Below are 16074 nucleotides of genomic sequence, written 5' to 3'. Positions count from 1 at the left end.
TTTACTGTCTTGCTAGACGTGCATCTAATATCTCTTGTCCCCCTTTTCCATGACGATTTTACATGAGCCTGCGTCCATGTTCCGCGATCCCTATTCAGTGCCGGTGTGACACTATTCTGCTATGGCAAATTCGCCTCATCACAACAAAAGGCAAAGCTGTCCGTGCCACAAGAGCCATTGCCTGAAATCAAGCTGCTCGACGACAATATGGCTCTACTGCTGCGCGAGGGTTGCGAGCCCGCTCCAGGCGTGCTTATGTTCGAGAGATCCTTATATGTGATTGTAGAGCTGTTGCGACGGGTAGGATCCTGGGGCTTGTCTCGCAGGTTCGCCACGATACTTGGCACAATGACTATGCAGGAGTCAGGCCATAGCTGAGCCACGCCTTGGCTCGAATCACTTGGGCATAGGGTCACGATCAAGGAGTACTCAACATCGATCAGCAGGGTGAGTGGTCGGTGCCAACATTCTTATGTTACGGGTCTGTGTGATGGTCACTCGAAGTAAGATTCGCGTTCATCTTCGTTCCGTGTACTAAGTGCGACCTTTCGGTCTGTCTCGGCGTCCATGGTTCAAAATCTTAGCGGGTTCCCAGGCGAACTTTCGTTCCTCGACTGGAATAAGAGCCCTAGGTACATGGCCATGATCTCCTGCATTTGGCATTCTGAGCACGGTATGAATGTGGAACCGTCGGGGGCTCTTTGTTGGTCAAGAAGACTCTCGAGTGGTGGTCGAGTTCGACGGCAACGACAGGGTTCTGGATGCGGTAATCGAAGGCGGCACTGTCGTCAAAGCCTCCTATCCAACAAAAGTAGGTCTCGTGGAACAACGACTTGTTCTGATCTAGGTGCATCTTGCGCGCTTGTTGCGGCAGGTAAAGCAGAAATTGAATGGATGAGTTAACATGTTACCGTACAAGGCTGATCCAGAATTTCGACCTTGGCTTTTTGGCCATGATGCGATCTGAGAGGCCACCGCTGCTATGGGACCCTCATAGATAGCAGTGTTAGAAACATGACTTTAAGGGAGTTTACATCTTCAGGATCTGAATATGATGGAGGCTGATGCTTCCCGGTGGTTCGGGCACGAATTTGGGTGGTTAGGCGTGCGGCCACCTGTAGCCAATCAATCGCAGCTGCTCCTGCTGTTTGTAATATGCCAAGCATAGCTTGCACGTGACTTGGCGTAATCCGAGCTAAGCCCTTTTCGAACAAGTAAACATGATCCTGTTGATTGTTCATTAAACCGCATACATTGGCGAGAGTTGACTGAAGACGGATTTGCGACCACAGTACACAGCCAAGTGCTGCCAAACACTTGACGACTGGATAGAAAGGGAAAGTGCGACCTAAGGAAAGTGGTGGTCGCACCACATGTAAAGTCAACAACCGCAACTAAACAACCACGAGCAAGACGACAATATGCCGCGAGTATCGAGACAATCCACGGGAGGGCCGAGCAGGCAGGCGGTGGTGATGAACATGGCGCGCGAGAAAAACAAAAGTTCACCCATGAAGTAGGTATAACCTTTCTGAACGCAATTCACTTCTACGAGGGGCAGGTTGACAATTCTGCTTCACTTGTCACCCATTGCGCGCCGCAGTCGCAAACATCCAAGTGACTAACATTTCCAATCAGATTGGCATTGAACGACGATCGAGGCGAAAAAGCCGCACGCTTACAATCGCGACAAGCCCTCCAAGAAATTCACATGAATGAGATCCGCGCCGCAGCGAGTCCTGTCCGCAAATTGAATCCGCGACGAGACACGAACAGCCGAGCCATGTCGGAGTCGCCGCGCACGCCGCGCACCTCGGACGCGAACCTGCGCAAGAAGATTGCTGCTCAACGCAGACAGAGTCAGATCCAGAATGCGAACAACAACAGTCCCGGTGGAAGCACGGTGACGCCTATGAAGCGGGTGCCCATTCTGGCGAACTTTGAAGAATGGATGAAGATGGCGACGGATAATAAAATCAATGCGGCGAATTCGTGGAACTTTGCGCTGATTGACTACTTTCACGACATGAGTTTGCTAAAAGAAGGGGATGGAGTGAATTTCCAGAAAGCCAGTTGTACACTTGATGGGTGTGTCAAGATCTACACAAGCAGAGTCGATTCCGTAGCTACAGAGACGGGGAGACTACTGAGTGGCTTGGCGGATGGCGCTGAAGGGAACAAAAAGAAAGCCAAGGACGGAGAAGATGAGGAGGACGAAGACGGTGAAGAGGGTGAGGATGGGGAGGACGGCGAGGGCAAGAAAAAGAAGAAAAAGCCTGCGCGGAGCCATGAAGCTACTCTGGCGCCTGGCTTTGCTTCGTTCCAAGGGAAGAAGCTGGAGTTGGAGTTTGCGGTTGACCCACTGTTCAAGAAGGCTTCGGCGGATTTTGATGAGGGAGGGGCTAAGGGTCTCTTGCTAAATCATTTGTCGATTGACTCTGACGGACGAATTGTGTTTGATAGCAGTGATGATGCTGGTGATGCGGCGCTTGCTGCTGAGAAGAGCCATCAAGAAGGCGACGATACAGAGTTGCAGCGCACAACTGCCGAGGCTGAAGAACAACAAGAAGAACAGGAAGCTGCGGAAGCAGAGCAAGAGCAGGATGAAGAGATCGACCTTGGAGCTCTAGCGGCCAAATTCTTTCCAGACATGAGCATGTTGGACAACCAGGATATTTGCCCTTCGATGAAGTCCTTCACCCTGGGCGATCCATCTGGAGATCTCAACATTCCTTTTCTCAAGGCTCCGGATGACTGGCGCGAGCAGAAGAAAGGAGCTGCCACACCTCAACCTCCCTCGGCAGATGCGAATCTCAATCTATCGGATCAGACCGGGATATTCCTGGATGGAAGCAATGCCATGGGTTTCGACGATGACGATGACGATGGGGGTCTACTCGGCGGTTTTGATGTGGCCGACAATGTCGGCTTTGGCGAGGGAGGCGAAGCCTGGGCCAAAGACGCTGCGATCGAGGCACAGACGCGGGTCGCCAGGGCAGAAGACGTTGACGACAATCTGATCGAGGGCAACAATGCAGATGGGTACGCCTTGTCGCTACAACACAAGTACCAAGAAGACGCGGAGCACGAGTCGATCATGGCTTATTTCGACAAGGCATTCAATTCCCGAGCCAAGGGCAAAACGGCGTTCATGACGCTGGAAAATTGGCGCATGCAGAAGATCCAGAGGGCTCAACAGGCTGAGACAAGTGCGCCGACACGACAGAAGAAGGAGAAGGAGCCATTTGAGATTGACTTCCTGGGTCCCATGTCCGAGTCCTTGCAGGATTTGCTAGAAGCTCCAGCCGTACTTAACTCGCAGATCAGCTTGCCCAAGGCGCAGTGGAAGACGAAAGGGCGGAACCTGCTGGACAAGGACGATGAGGTTGTTGACCCGAGAAAACTCATGAGGTTGTGGACTAAGCCCAAGTGTCGCGTTGGTCGGCGTAAGGGCAAACTCGGTGTTATCGACGAAGGGTTTGGAGCGAGAAATCGTATCGGCACGGCGGATGCCCCTACTGAGGATGAAGAGGACGAAGGCAGAAAAGGCGACTACGATGCCGACTTCTTCGCGGATGATGATCAGATGCCGTTCTTTGACGGGCCGTTGCCAATTGACGACGATGATGACGACGGATTTGCAGATGGTGGAGGCGACGAAGGGCAGGCGTTCATGGATGCAAGAGAGATGTTGAGTCCGCAGCCTGAAGGGCAGCCAGCGGATCTGCTTGGGCCGATGATTGATGGTCCAGAAGATGGCGTTGACGGCGCGTCTCAAGAACAGCCGCTTCAGCCCGAAGTCAAGAACGAGATGGAGTTGCTTCCGGGAAGTTTTGGCAGTCAACTTGTCACGCAGGCTGGGCGGCGTTTAAGGCCTGAGTATGTCAACTATGCGAGGACGGCGAAGAAGGTCGATGTGAGGAGGTTGAAGGAGAATTTGTGGAAGGGCATGAGCGGGAGATTGGAGCGGATTGCCGTCTTTGAGAGGCCACCGTCTTCAGCGCCACCAGCGCCAGTCACTGAGGGTGAAGATGTGGATATGATGGACGTTGATGGGCCTCAAGGTGGCGAGCAGCAGGAGCAAACCCAACAACAACTGGCTGAGCAGGATGGTGCTAGTACTGGTACTGAAGTGCTCAAGTTCACGGACCTCATCCAGGACCTGCGCACGGTGTATCCGGAGCAGCAGATGCGCGATATCAGTACCAGTTACTGCTTTATTTGTCTTTTGCATCTTGCGAACGAGAAAGCGTTGGTGCTTGAAGGTGACTGTGACGGGTCAGGACAAGGGGAGATGCAGGAGATTCTTGTGAGTAAGGACAAGAGTGTGGGAGATGGGTATGAAGGAGAGTGATGACCATCAGCAATCGAGCTTTGGAGTTGATACTGAGCGAAGAGTGGCATGGGATGAATAGTTTTTCTAACGATGTTCTTGAAATGAAGAGTTGGTTGATTGACTCTGAAGCTGTATTGGCTCGATCCCGGCGTGTTTTCCAAGCGAGATAAAACTGTACGGCAATGTTGATACTCGATGTACTCATAGATTAAATTTATCTTGCCGTCTTGTTGCTACCCCAGGGTTGAAGCCTCAAAACCCATGGTGTTGTTCAAGGGGACCTTATGGTCGAAGGGCTTCTTGTCTATGTTCTATTGTAGCACTGGCAGCGTGCCACGCGTCTACCTATCTGTATATGTATGCTATGCCTGGTCTATCCCAGAACTTCTGCAGTGTAGTATTTCGGATTCACCAATTGCTTATCGCCGTCTTGACACATGTTAGATTGACTCTTTGTTCCGTCTCATCCGGTATAGCCTGAAATGACTTCCAGGGTTTGTCCTTGGTCGGTGGCTGGTTCCCGCTTCGCTTGCATGTTGGTGGATCCCCAAGAGTCCCATAATTTCATACTTTCAACACATCGGTGCCGAGCTCAAGTCTCGTCAGTGACATCCATGGTGGGCAGAGGACGAATCTTCGATACATTATAATTTGTCTTGTCTCTTGGTCAACACCCATAAACCCTCTGCTTCAGTCATGACCAGTCCGTCTTTGTCGACAATTTGACCTCTCGATAACCACTTTCGACCTTCTCTTCCGACCAGCCAGCACCTGACGAGGACATCGTTAGGTGTAGGTACGGGGGCGCGGTAGGTGACGTTCAAATTCGCGGTAAACAAGGAATCTCGTGGTCCGGATATATGTTGGTGGTGCAACATTATGCAGAGCCCCATCATTTCATCGAGAATGGCGCAGGCCATTCCGCCATGGATTACTGAAGGGTGGCCGTCGAGACCGGGTCGACCCAGTGTCAACAGCATTATACAATCTGGGTTCTCTGGTACTTCTGTGACCTTTGTATGGTTTTGTCCGGTCTTCAATGTTCCCCGTGGACTTTCTCTGGGGACGGGGAACTCTTTCAGCTGCAAAGTGACCAGATGAGGGATTGTGGAGGGGGAGCTGACGGTTCGCGAGAAAAAGTAATCTTCGCCAGATTCTTTCAATTCGCGCGAGAAGGTAGGGATCGCTGTATAGAGAGGATTCGAGAGGTGTTTGTTCGTCCATTCGATGGACGCGAAATGGTTGCGGGCATCTTCGGGGACTCGGTGGGAGGTGATGAACCTGGACATGAAGTCCATTTCGTGTGTCATCGTGAATGGTAGGACAATGTTACCTGCTACTCTTTCTTCAATCTCACAAAGGAACAAGGCAGAACACAGTAGTTTGAAGTTGTAGAACTGCTCCCTCGCATTTCTTTGAACCGTGGATATGGAATCGCAGTTGGAGATACCAAGACAACAGACTGTACCTCGGCAAAAGTTCTTTATCAGACGTCAATTGGCGCTCGACCTGGAGTCAAGGATTATAAGTGGCGGGTGCTTTGACGGACAAACAAGCTTCTTAGCCTGAGAAGACTAAGATGGATTTGGAGGAGAAGCCATGATATGCATGGATGATGCAGTGGCATACGTGGACTCGACACCAAAAGGGAAACTCTGAGTGGTTTGTTCTGGCAGCCGGACTGTTCTGCAAGCTTCGGTGGAGGATGCGACAGATGCACGATTGGAGCGGTTCTTTAATGTGTTTTAGAGTTGATGGATCTGTGAGAAGCTCCCAGCGAATGCCTGGCCAGAGGAGGAGTCTAGGTGCAGCCGGCCCTTGTTCTTGCACCCCGGTTAGTTGGTTGTCTAGCTGTTGAGGATCCCGAGATAGGCTTAATGCACCTGTTGGGCGAGATACGACTTTCTCTTGCCATGATTGCTGGACTCGTAGCAAAAATAAAAAGCCACGGCCCAGCAACTCAACACTGAGGTCCTTCTCCTTTGCATTTCCCAGCCATTGATTGTGATTCTCATCAACCTCAACTTCTGGCAGTGAGCATTATCAAATTAACAAACATCCCAACCTCTTCTTTCCATCAAATAAAAAGGTAGCTCTTACCCCAGCTGTCACTTTGAGTCAACTGCACTGCACTGATCACCTCGTTCTCGGTCCCTCCTGCCGCGTGCTTGCTCCACTACCTTGCCCGCTTCCCTTCCACTTGTGCGTTGCCCGGCACCTTTTTTCTTCTCTTCCTCTCTTCTTTCTCATTGCAATTCTTGCCTTCAGCTATCCTCTCTTACCAAGCATAGATTGACAATTGACATTCTCAAGCAGACAAAGCTCACCTGCTCCTCACATCCCACCGTCACCATGATCTCCAAGTTCATCCTCGCAGCTTCGGCACTTGTTGCCTTTGCTCATGCGCAGACCATCGAGACCTCCAGCGCCTCCTCAGTCGCAGCGTCCACCACAGTCTCTCAGTCAATGCCCGCGGTTGCCACCGCTGGCTTCAACGCAGCCAACGTCAGCTCTGCTACAGCATGTAAGAGAAGAAAAGTTGGAACACTTTGAAGAACCAAACACTAACCGGTATACAGTCGCTTGGTGTCATGCCCAGCTGAACACCTGCCCGCAAATTTGCGGCGGCTCTGCATCTTCGAATCAGTGTGACGATGTAAGTTGCTATGTTTTCTGGTCTGCCGATGCCAAAGACTAATTCTATCTTAGACCGCTTTCACCTACAGCTGTATCTGTGCCAATGGAACTGTGCCCGACTGCACTGCTTTCACCCAGACTCTTCCATACTACATGTGTCAAGCCACCTATGCCCAGTGCATCAATGACCATCCCAACGATGCTGAAGGCCAGGCTACCTGCGCCACGGACGAGCAATGCGGCACCCGTAATGCGACTGCCGAAGCACTTGCTGAGACTTCTGCTGCATCGTCTTCGGCCGCTGCTGCCACTTCCTCGTCGTCATCCAGCAGCAGCGCCACCGCCGCATCGACTGGCTCAAGCTCTGCCACTGGTTCCAGTGCTTCGTCCACTGCTACAGCCAAGAGCGACGCCATGACTCAGCATGTCACTACTGGAGCTTTCGTCGCTGTCCTCATGGCCGCATTCAAGCTCCTGCTGTAAGCTGTTTCATGCTTGCGCAGGTTTGCACCTGCACAGATTGTCTCTACCCAAAGCTTTCGACATTGGACATACTTTTCTCTTGGGGAAATGAAAAGCACGGGCGACGATGCAAACAGACACAAAAATAACTTAGTATTGGTGATGATTCTACAGACTGCTATGCGTATCGATGTTGACATGCCTTCACATCGATCCATGTCGTGCTTGGGTGGATGCTGGGGCCGAATGACTGGAGCAGTGAGCGATGATTTTATGTGGTTTGTGAGCGTTCTGCGATTGCTCTCTCAGGCAAAAGCAATTTCAATCCTTTAGCGAGCGTGTGGTTTGGCATGAGCTGTTACAGGTATTATGCGCATCGGAAGAAGGGTCAGATACAGTGCTTGAATTAATACAATTGCTTTTTCTTTTTTGGATCCTGCCCCTCGTCGCGTTCCGATGCACGGATCTTCGGTGATCTTCATGATGGCATGGCATGATGTTTCCACTTTTATGATGCGCAGCAGCTTTGACCTCTGTGTGGAGATGAGGCTCATTGCGAGCACCAGCCACACAAGGCTGTGTCAATGGTGAGGCTGAAGAACTCAGCCTTGCCCTTTTTATTTGCATGTGACTTTCGGTCCGCGGGGAAGCTCTTTCCAAGGTCATGCTCCTCCGCTGCAACCTGCAGTTCCTTTTATCCATGTTCCACTTGACCTCGACAACATAGACAGACTTTTCACCTCGTTCCGTTGATCATGTACGAGCGAAAGCTGTCAAATCCCGCAGATCCTCGGTCATACGTGCCGAACACCTGCTCGTCGGCCTAACGTCCTGCTATCCACACTCTGTCAGGTGGTCTGATATCATCCGAAGGTGGGACTGACGAAGCTTTGTAGTTTCCTGAATCTTCAGTCGAAGGCTCCTTCCTGTCTTCCCAAACTCACTCCATTTGCAGCATATCATATCGTTGCCATTAGCACCTGCTAACGTTGCTGTCAAGACGGTCACCATGCGAGCCTTACGGTATCATGGCGTCAAAGATCTCCGCTTGGAGCACGACGTGCCAGAACCAAAATGCGGGGATAATCAGGTCAAGGTAAAACGTCAGTTGTGGAATTCGTAGTAGGAAGTCTGAGTACTTGCTGACATGGTCGTCGGGAGTAAAGCTGCTTTCTGTGGCATATGCGGAACGGATCGTAAGGCCTGCCCTTCGACTCCATCACTGATATTCGTCTAGCAGCATCTGACCGCTCTCAGTACACGAATACTTCTCTCCAACATTTATTCCAGGGAAGGATTCCCCTCACCCAATTACCAAAGAGGTTATGCCCATTGCTATCGGGCACGAGTTTAGCGGCGAAGTGGTCGAGATCGGTGCCAATGTTGATACCTCTCTCAAACCTGGCGATAAAGTTGCCGTCCAGCCCACACTGGCTTGCTTCTCTTGCGAACCTTGCCATGGAGGACATATCAACTCCTGCGAAAAGGGAGGCTTTGTAGGCCTGAGTGGCGGCGGAGGCGGGATGACGGACTTCGTTTGTGTCGACCCACAGTTTGTCTTCAAGCTGCCTGACAACATCAGCCTGGATGTCGCTGCACTGGTTGAACCATTGGCCGTGGCCTGGCACGCGGTCGATCAATATGATATCGTATCCGGAGAGACCGATGCATTGGTGTTTGGTGCAGGACCAATTGGCCTGGCTGTCATCCAATGTTTGAAGGCACGAGGTGCCCGCACAATTATTGTTGTTGAGTTGGCCAAACAGAGACAGGAACACGCATTTCATTTCGGAGCGACGCACCTGATTGATCCAACAAAAGAAGATACTGTGAAACGAGCCAAGGAGATCACGAATGGTGTTGGTCCGCATGTGGCCCTCGATGCCGCGGGTGTGCCCGCCAGCTTGAAAGCCGCTGCCGCTGCGGTCAAGGCCAAAGGGACGATTGTCAACATTGCTATTTGGGAGAAAGAGGTATGGAAGAACTCAGACTGTGCTTGCTAGCAAGCTGGCTAATGCAATTGGCATAGGTACCTTTCAACCCAAATCTTCTGGTCTTTGGTGAGAAGACATATGTTGGTGGTAAGTAAATCTTTTTGACTTTACCAGACCCGATGCTGACAAGAGTGATCTACTCAGTCTTGGGCTACCTTCAAAAAGACTTTGCTGGTGTCATCGAGCATATAGCCAACGGTACCTTGAAGCCCGAAAAGATGATCACTGGAAAGATTAAGATTGACCGAGTTCCGGAGGACGGATTCAAACCTCTGATCGAGGAAAAAGACAAGCACGTCAAGATACTGGTGGACTGCAGGGCATAGGATGGAATGATGAGCATTCCAAGTGGACTGTCAGACCAACAGAGACACTTGCCAATTGCTAGGGATATACAGCCCTCTAAACACATTTATAACTCCTCAATTGTGTTCTTTATGCACGGCGATTAACTTCACAAGGCTGGACCCTGCAAGGCTGTCTGGAGTTTCGGTGCTTAGGTCGGCCAATCAACATTGTTAAGGCTGACTGACGTCTGTGGAGAAACTCGCCAACTGTTGTTTCTTGGTTGCGACGCAGGTCATACTTTGGCTCGTGAGGACTGTGGGGTTTCAGCCGCCATAAGAATAGATCGTCCCATCTTACCATCGTCTTGCAGCTTTTGTTTTTTCTGTTGTTCCTCCCTTATCATTCTTCTTCCCGTCCTTCGTCGAAAACTTCGCAATCCATTCCGTCTCCTAAAATGGCCGACTCTCACCCCGAAGGCGCGCCTCTAGAAGAGCAACTTGAGTCAGAATCCGAAGGTGAAGAACAAACACAAAACGGCGCAGATGCCACACAAGAACCAGAGACCTCCACATCTGCCAAACCCAAGAAGAAAAAGAAGAAGTCGAAGAAAGCCAAGTTGGTCGCTGCTCTGACCGGTAACAAGTCATCCGAACCCGCAGAATCTTCCCAACCGGCCGCCAAACTGTCAGACGACCATGTCAAGAAACTCCTCGATATGAACCCGTCGCTGAAAGGAGAGCTCGCAGGCGTACCTCCAGCAAAGGCTGCTGAAATTCTGAAGAAGATGGATGTGACACAATTGCTCAGTGGTCTGTCGCTAAACGGCAAGAACCAAAAAGATATGGCATCCTACAAATTCTGGGCCACACAACCTGTACCTCGACTGGACGAGCAACCTACTGTCGAAAAGTCAGACGGTCCGATCAAAGAGGTCATCCGCGAGCTGGTACCCAAGGACGCAGCCCCCCTCCCAGAAGGATATGAGTGGGTCGAGCTCGATCTCACGAGTGACGCCGAGGTCAAGGAAGTCTACAACCTCCTCTCCCAACACTACGTGGAGGACGACCACGCCATGTTTCGCTTCAACTACTCCGCCGTATTTCTAGACTGGGCCCTGAAATCACCCGACTGGAAAAAGAGCTGGCACATTGGTGTCCGTGCCAAAGGACCAAGCCGTCTGCTGGTAGCCTCCATCTTCGGCATTCCCATCAAGCTGAAAATCCGACAGAACGTGCTGGACGTGGTAGAAATCAACTACATGTGCGTACACAAGAAACTCCGGTCGCGAAGATTAGCACCGGTTCTCATCAAGGAGGTCACGAGGAGGTGTAACCTGGAGGGAGTCTACCAGGCCATCTACACCGGCGGCGTCGTGCTACCCACCCCCGTCGGCAGCGCACGCTACTTCCACCGAAGTCTGGACTGGCTTAAGTTGTACGAAGTCGGATTCTCCCCGTTGCCGCCGAACAGCACACAAGCCAAAATGATTGCGCGGAACCAATTACCTCCCAACACTAGTACGCCTGGATGGCGAGTCATGCAGGAAAAGGACATCGATGCAGTTCTGGACTTGCTGGTCAGATATCTCGACCGGTTCGAACTAACCCAGGTTTTCAATCGTGCTGAGATCGAGCACTGGTTTTACAACAGACACGAGCCCGACGATCAAGTCGTGTGGTCTTTTGTGGTCGAGCAGGACGGCAAGATCACGGATTTCGCGAGCTTTTACTGTCTGGAGAGTAGCGTCATTGGTGAGGTGAGCAGGAAGCACGATAAGATCCGCGCGGCGTATCTCTATTACTATGCGACGGAGACTGCGTTCAATCCAAAGGAGAAGGGATTGAAAGAGAGGTTGCTGCAATTAGGTCAGGATTTGTTGATTGAGGGGAAGAAGGTGAGTTTCCCGCGCCATGACAAAGATGAGTGTGTGTGCTAATGTGGTGCTAGGCCAAGTTCGATGTCTTCAATGCGCTTACGCTGCATGATAACCCCTTGTTCTTGCAGGAGTTGAAGTTCGGGGCGGGTGATGGGCAGTTGCATCACTACTTGTACAATTGGCGGACGAAGCCGATTAATGGTGGTATCAATGAGAGGAACATGCCGGATGAGTCGAAGAGGGGTGGCATTGGCATTGTGCTCTTGTAGATGCAAAGGCAGGTGGTAGCTACGCAATGCCTCCATGATCAGGAACCCTATGGTGGCTTGACAGCATGTACCATGGGCCAGGATATCTCGAAGCAGCTGTGAGAATATCACAGCGGTTTTATGAGTGGAGCTTCTTGACTACCTACTACCTGAGGCATTCCAGTAGCTCAACATTGTTGTTGCGAGCTACATCTTTCATCTGCATCTTCTTGTGTGATTGTACACATCTCCCGACCTCCCCTGCGTGCAGGGCGACTCGGCGCCCCTTCGCAATTGCGGCATTCGAATCCCTATATCTGCAGTGTGAGATTGACTCTGCTCGCCTCCCAAGTGCCACGATAGCAGCGCATTGGTGCCCGTGTAAGCTCTTTCCTTTGGATGGACAGTCAAAATCCATATGTTCACCCCGAGTAGCCATGCTATTGTCCTAGTTCGACATGCGCAGTCGCATTGCTAGCGATGGTGCTTTTCGCTGGCTGTAGCCATATATTTCTCCAATGGGGGAGGCACTGCTCGAACGAAACCCCAGGTGCTGATACTTCTTTCTGTTGCAGATCTCGTTGTCGGCCTCTTTCGCTTGTTCTACCTCCAGGATTTGAGTGGGCCACATGCTCGTCCCTCTTTTCATATCTGGAATGTGGAGCGTAGGCCGGTCAAATCATCGTTCTTCCCGACGGCCATGCAAGCCTTGCGACAAATCAGATTGTCTATTTTCCTTGTCTCTGCTTGTGTTTAGGATTCTTGTCGCAAATGATGAAAACGCGGTCCTTGCGGCGGACAGCCTGATAAAGGATATGTTAGCACGCTAGACTTGTGCACAAGTTGAGAAGGTAGCACACATACCTTGCAGCCCTCGCATAGCTTTTTGACTGAAGAGCGAGTTTTCATTCCTCGGAACTGCGACGCTACTAAAAGCGCAGGTTGTGCGATCTTTGATTGTACTACGGTTCTTGAGGTTGACAGGCATGTGCTGAGTGGTCTGAATGCGATGATCGTGTTGATACTGGTGAATCGTGCCTTAGGAATGAGGGAGCCCAGAAGGGGCAGTCTTGACAGTGCGGAGAGCGACATTGTGTGTATGGGGATGGAAGCGGGAGGTCGGGAATGTGATTCTCCAAGTAGACGGTGTCTGTGCAACAGGGCAACAGTCGTGGGGGTTTGGATCACGGTATTGGTGTTGTAACAATCGTGGTGTTCTTGTGAGAAAGCTGCAATGACACTGATCGACGACATGAACTTGCACTCTTGGCCGAGCTTATGTGGCTGTATGCGCCACCGGAGAGCTCCACCAATCGGCGATTTGGTTTGGATATAGGCTCCGGTCGAGCAGGGGACTTCTTGATGCTGCGCTAACGCTTTCCTTCAACTTCATTCAACAATGATTAGTGCTTTGTGGACGTAGATATATTAACACCATCCACTTTCATGAGATTCTGTTGTCGCGGTGCATGAAACAAGCCCGCAGTACTGTCTGGCCTCAGACGGGCAAGGCTGTGATCCCTGAATGCAACAATGACCAGTCCATGGGCACGCAGGGTCCTTTGACGCTGGTATCCTGTCTCAGACGCAGGTCAGAGACACCGGAAAGAGTCATAAAGAAAGAAATGGAGGAATAACGATCAAACAGTGTGCTGTTTGATGCAAAGACTACCGCGGCGCACACCAGTCATGAGTTGCTCTCCCTTGGGCACTTGCTGAGGCTGTTGCCGTCAGGTGCCAGTAGCAAGCATGGCTGCCTTTGGTCAAGGGCACTGGTCTTTAGCACCTGGACAGTCCATGGCAATTCCATTGCGGTTGAAATGATGAAGGTCCATGTCTTCGCAGCAGCCTTGCATCTAGGGGTGCAAGGCACATACATGGAGCAGGAGCCAGCTCTCTACGCTGCCTGCCAGTGGTTTCAGCGGTCCTCATGGGCTGTCGGATGTACTCTGGCAGCTGCAGGCAGGTCCAGCCTGGTATGTTTCACTTTTCGAGTGGACTCAGCTCTCTTTCGGTGGACGTCGACGGTCAACAGCCTACGGCGGCAGCCCTGGGTCAGAAAGGGAACTGCCGGCGAGCACTGACTCTCACCGCCTTCACCTACCACACGCTGCACTCGCCAAATTCTGGACCACACCGCAGGCAGCTCGCTCGCCAAGCAAACCTTTCTGGCTGCTCGAATTTGGCATCCTCTACCATTCAACAACCTGCGGAAGCATACACAGAAGTCTTACTCTTCTCTGTGCATCAGAATCAGTCGTGGAAGCTCTCAATTGCTTGAACAGTGCCTAGATCTTACTCTCTTCGAAAGCATTCTCAACAATTGAACCTCAACAGCACAATTCTCTGCCTTCCGCACGGTTTTCGCGCTCGAAACGCAATTCCACCTGTCCAGACACCGATTTTCGACCCTTTCACACCGTTTTTCGGCTGTCTCTTGCTCTCAAACATACTCAAACGCACAATGTCTGCCTCTACAAACACCACTGACTCGAACGACGCCGTCCTCGCCTCTTTCCAGCGCGCCGTCACCATGATTCTAGCCAGCAAACCTGCCAGCAACGAGGAGGAACGCGAGCGCCAGCGCAGCTTTGTGCGTAGGACTGTGCAGGCATTTGTGGAAGGAGAAGACGGACTTCGAGCAGACGAGATCTGGGGCTTGGAAGACCTACACAACAGATTCGATCTCACGGGCATTCTCGCTATTCAGCAGCACGACATTTTTGACGAACACAATACTTCTGATCCAATGGATCTTGACGCAATATCATCGGCTACTTCCGATACAGACTGGATCACAACCGAAGACGAATCGGCTTCCTCTGAAGAAGAGGTCGCTAGCCCACCACCAGAAATACGTGAGGCGGTAGCAAGTCCTTCTGCTTCGAAAGCTGCCCCTGCTTCTGCGCAACTCAATGTTGCACCTCCACTAGCGGGCATCATTGCCAGACAAGCCGTTACTTCAGACACAGTATTGCACTGTGATATCTGTGACTGGGGTTGTAGAAAGCCTGGGGACTTCGCTCGACATATGAGAGATGGCCCTGGTCGTGCTGGTTTCCGCGTCGTTCGCAGCGTGGCAGGGGAGGCCACTTGGCATGGGGCGGATGGGCAAGGCAACGTCTATCAGGGCCGCATTGGCTCTCACGTTGGCCGGCTCTCAAACAACTCTAGGGCCAGTTGCACCTTTGGGCGACGACGAGGACAATCGGGTGGTGGCGCGCAGTGAGTGTGGAGGACGACAACGTGTGCAACGGCGTGCTGCATGAGGCAGTTTCACGGCCTGTTTTTTCCCCTGTTTTTCAGATAGCATGACAATGAAGAGCGCTTCATTGCAAGACGATGTCCATTCTACGATGTGCTCAGTGCGTTCCGCAATGACAATGGCGGTGCGCTTGCTGATCGGTCCTCTAGACTCCATGCTCCTATCGTGCTTCATCCCTCGAATAAAGCTGGTGGACTTCTTGCTCCTATCGTGTACATCTCATATAGATATGCCGTACAACCGCCGCGATCTCATCGTGAGATCATCTTACAATGGCCCGTATAGATTCCTGACTCCCATCGTAGTTTTCAGCCTTTCATGAGGCTGATAAACTCTAGGCTCTTATCGTGTATGTCTCGTGTGAATGAATCCCATGAACTCCGTGGTCCCATCGCCCTTTGTCGCTCGATTAGTACAATGGACTCCGCAAGATCAAACGGCGTTCCTCAATCGCTGGAGATCGTAACCGTCCCAATATCAAAGTACAATTCTATGCGATGGAAAGAACGAGCTCCTTGTTCCTAAGGACTAACACATGTCTATTGCATTGTATGTGCTCCTGAGAATCAAGGCAGACGCGCTTGCCTTGTTGGCTCCGGTATCTTGCTGATATTAGTCGCAGTATCGTCGCATGGACGAGATGCTTTAAAGAGCATGGCCGCCTGAAACGGATGCGCGGCTGTTAGCATCTTTGTATCTTCGATGAGTGATCTCATCCGCGAAGTATAAGTCCATATTGTTGGTATCTGCCACTTTGGCTGCTCGATCTTTGAGGAAAGGTAGTCGGAAGCCCAGCACGTCACCACGATGATTGGCTGCTATTCTTGTCTCATGATGCCAACACCAAAACACCCTAGGGCCAAGCTCGAGGACGGCAGTAGGCTGCACTGCCCATCTGCATTGGACGTCTCTTCGTCTCATCATTTCACACGTCGATTCACGGCCGAGATTCGCTGGCGAAATTCGCT

At 51.5% G+C, this 16074-nt stretch overlaps 9 protein-coding genes across 9 annotated transcripts; 6 read left to right on the top strand and 3 right to left on the bottom strand.

Moving 5' to 3' along the window:
• Positions 1 to 154: 154 nt before the first annotated feature.
• EDD37DRAFT_633801 (uncharacterized protein) lies at positions 155 to 1067 on the bottom strand. The gene has a single exon (XM_062816814.1). The coding sequence runs from the start codon at positions 851 to 853 to the stop codon at positions 629 to 631; it is 225 nt and encodes a 74-aa protein (XP_062668978.1). The 5' UTR covers positions 854 to 1067; the 3' UTR covers positions 155 to 628.
• A 190-nt stretch (positions 1068 to 1257) lies between these two features.
• EDD37DRAFT_633799 (condensin complex subunit 2) lies at positions 1258 to 4531 on the top strand. The gene is made up of 2 exons (XM_062816813.1): positions 1258 to 1516; positions 1639 to 4531. Exons 1-2 carry the CDS (start codon positions 1422 to 1424, stop codon positions 4352 to 4354), a joined length of 2811 nt encoding a protein of 936 aa, XP_062668977.1. The 5' UTR covers positions 1258 to 1421; the 3' UTR covers positions 4355 to 4531.
• EDD37DRAFT_633798 (HotDog domain-containing protein) lies at positions 4532 to 6023 on the bottom strand. Its single transcript, XM_062816812.1, has one exon. The coding sequence runs from the start codon at positions 5644 to 5646 to the stop codon at positions 4981 to 4983; it is 666 nt and encodes a 221-aa protein (XP_062668976.1). The 5' UTR covers positions 5647 to 6023; the 3' UTR covers positions 4532 to 4980.
• Positions 6024 to 6688: 665 nt separating this feature from the next.
• On the top strand, positions 6689 to 7456 carry EDD37DRAFT_651276 (uncharacterized protein; the record flags this gene model as incomplete). Its single annotated transcript, XM_062818334.1, has 3 exons — positions 6689 to 6860; positions 6916 to 6992; positions 7046 to 7456. The coding sequence occupies 3 exons, from the start codon at positions 6689 to 6691 to the stop codon at positions 7454 to 7456; spliced, it is 660 nt and encodes a 219-aa protein (XP_062668975.1).
• Positions 7457 to 8077: 621 nt separating this feature from the next.
• Positions 8078 to 9996, top strand: EDD37DRAFT_633788 (uncharacterized protein). Its single transcript, XM_062816811.1, has 5 exons — positions 8078 to 8538; positions 8602 to 8631; positions 8693 to 9408; positions 9465 to 9516; positions 9574 to 9996. Exons 1-5 carry the CDS (start codon positions 8445 to 8447, stop codon positions 9753 to 9755), a joined length of 1074 nt encoding a protein of 357 aa, XP_062668974.1. The 5' UTR covers positions 8078 to 8444; the 3' UTR covers positions 9756 to 9996.
• Positions 9997 to 9999: 3 nt separating this feature from the next.
• On the top strand, positions 10000 to 12092 carry EDD37DRAFT_456669 (glycylpeptide N-tetradecanoyltransferase). Its single transcript, XM_062812920.1, has 2 exons — positions 10000 to 11611; positions 11665 to 12092. The coding sequence occupies exons 1-2, from the start codon at positions 10172 to 10174 to the stop codon at positions 11860 to 11862; spliced, it is 1638 nt and encodes a 545-aa protein (XP_062668973.1). The 5' UTR covers positions 10000 to 10171; the 3' UTR covers positions 11863 to 12092.
• Positions 12093 to 12569: 477 nt separating this feature from the next.
• Positions 12570 to 12933, bottom strand: EDD37DRAFT_610400 (ribosomal protein L36-domain-containing protein; the record flags this gene model as incomplete). The annotated part of the gene is made up of 2 exons (XM_062815209.1): positions 12570 to 12644; positions 12706 to 12933. 2 exons carry the CDS (start codon positions 12931 to 12933, stop codon positions 12570 to 12572), a joined length of 303 nt encoding a protein of 100 aa, XP_062668972.1.
• A 637-nt stretch (positions 12934 to 13570) lies between these two features.
• On the top strand, positions 13571 to 14214 carry EDD37DRAFT_457331 (uncharacterized protein). The gene is made up of 2 exons (XM_062812922.1): positions 13571 to 13723; positions 13804 to 14214. Exons 1-2 carry the CDS (start codon positions 13662 to 13664, stop codon positions 14120 to 14122), a joined length of 381 nt encoding a protein of 126 aa, XP_062668971.1. The 5' UTR covers positions 13571 to 13661; the 3' UTR covers positions 14123 to 14214.
• A 91-nt stretch (positions 14215 to 14305) lies between these two features.
• On the top strand, positions 14306 to 15070 carry EDD37DRAFT_610399 (uncharacterized protein; the record flags this gene model as incomplete). Its single annotated transcript, XM_062815208.1, has 1 exon — positions 14306 to 15070. One exon carries the CDS (start codon positions 14306 to 14308, stop codon positions 15068 to 15070), a length of 765 nt encoding a protein of 254 aa, XP_062668970.1.
• Positions 15071 to 16074: the final 1004 nt, after the last annotated feature.

This window comes from Exophiala viscosa, assembly GCF_022695815.1.
Source record: "Exophiala viscosa unplaced genomic scaffold EDD37scaffold_7, whole genome shotgun sequence".
NCBI classification, from domain to species: domain Eukaryota; kingdom Fungi; phylum Ascomycota; class Eurotiomycetes; order Chaetothyriales; family Herpotrichiellaceae; genus Exophiala; species Exophiala viscosa.
The sequence above is the reverse complement of the archived record's forward strand: the minus strand, read 5'-3'. Positions and strand labels throughout refer to the sequence as shown.

What these genes read in the sequence shown, in the direction of transcription:
- EDD37DRAFT_633801 (XM_062816814.1), bottom strand. Translation starts at nt 853, where the DNA reads ATGCACCTAGATCAGAACAAGTCGTTGTTCCACGAGACCTACTTTTGT.
- EDD37DRAFT_633799 (XM_062816813.1), top strand. Translation starts at nt 1,422, where the DNA reads ATGCCGCGAGTATCGAGACAATCCACGGGAGGGCCGAGCAGGCAGGCG. An exon ending in AACAAAAGTTCACCCATGAA is followed by an intron (nt 1,517 to 1,638) that starts GTAGGTATAACC and finishes ATTTCCAATCAG; the next exon opens with ATTGGCATTGAACGACGATC.
- EDD37DRAFT_633798 (XM_062816812.1), bottom strand. Translation starts at nt 5,646, where the DNA reads ATGACACACGAAATGGACTTCATGTCCAGGTTCATCACCTCCCACCGA.
- EDD37DRAFT_633788 (XM_062816811.1), top strand. Translation starts at nt 8,445, where the DNA reads ATGCGAGCCTTACGGTATCATGGCGTCAAAGATCTCCGCTTGGAGCAC. An exon ending in TAATCAGGTCAAGGTAAAAC is followed by an intron (nt 8,539 to 8,601) that starts GTCAGTTGTGGA and finishes TCGGGAGTAAAG; the next exon opens with CTGCTTTCTGTGGCATATGC. An exon ending in TGGCATATGCGGAACGGATC is followed by an intron (nt 8,632 to 8,692) that starts GTAAGGCCTGCC and finishes GACCGCTCTCAG; the next exon opens with TACACGAATACTTCTCTCCA.
- EDD37DRAFT_456669 (XM_062812920.1), top strand. Translation starts at nt 10,172, where the DNA reads ATGGCCGACTCTCACCCCGAAGGCGCGCCTCTAGAAGAGCAACTTGAG. An exon ending in TGTTGATTGAGGGGAAGAAG is followed by an intron (nt 11,612 to 11,664) that starts GTGAGTTTCCCG and finishes ATGTGGTGCTAG; the next exon opens with GCCAAGTTCGATGTCTTCAA.
- EDD37DRAFT_457331 (XM_062812922.1), top strand. Translation starts at nt 13,662, where the DNA reads ATGATGAAGGTCCATGTCTTCGCAGCAGCCTTGCATCTAGGGGTGCAA. An exon ending in GTGCAAGGCACATACATGGA is followed by an intron (nt 13,724 to 13,803) that starts GCAGGAGCCAGC and finishes TGGCAGCTGCAG; the next exon opens with GCAGGTCCAGCCTGGTATGT.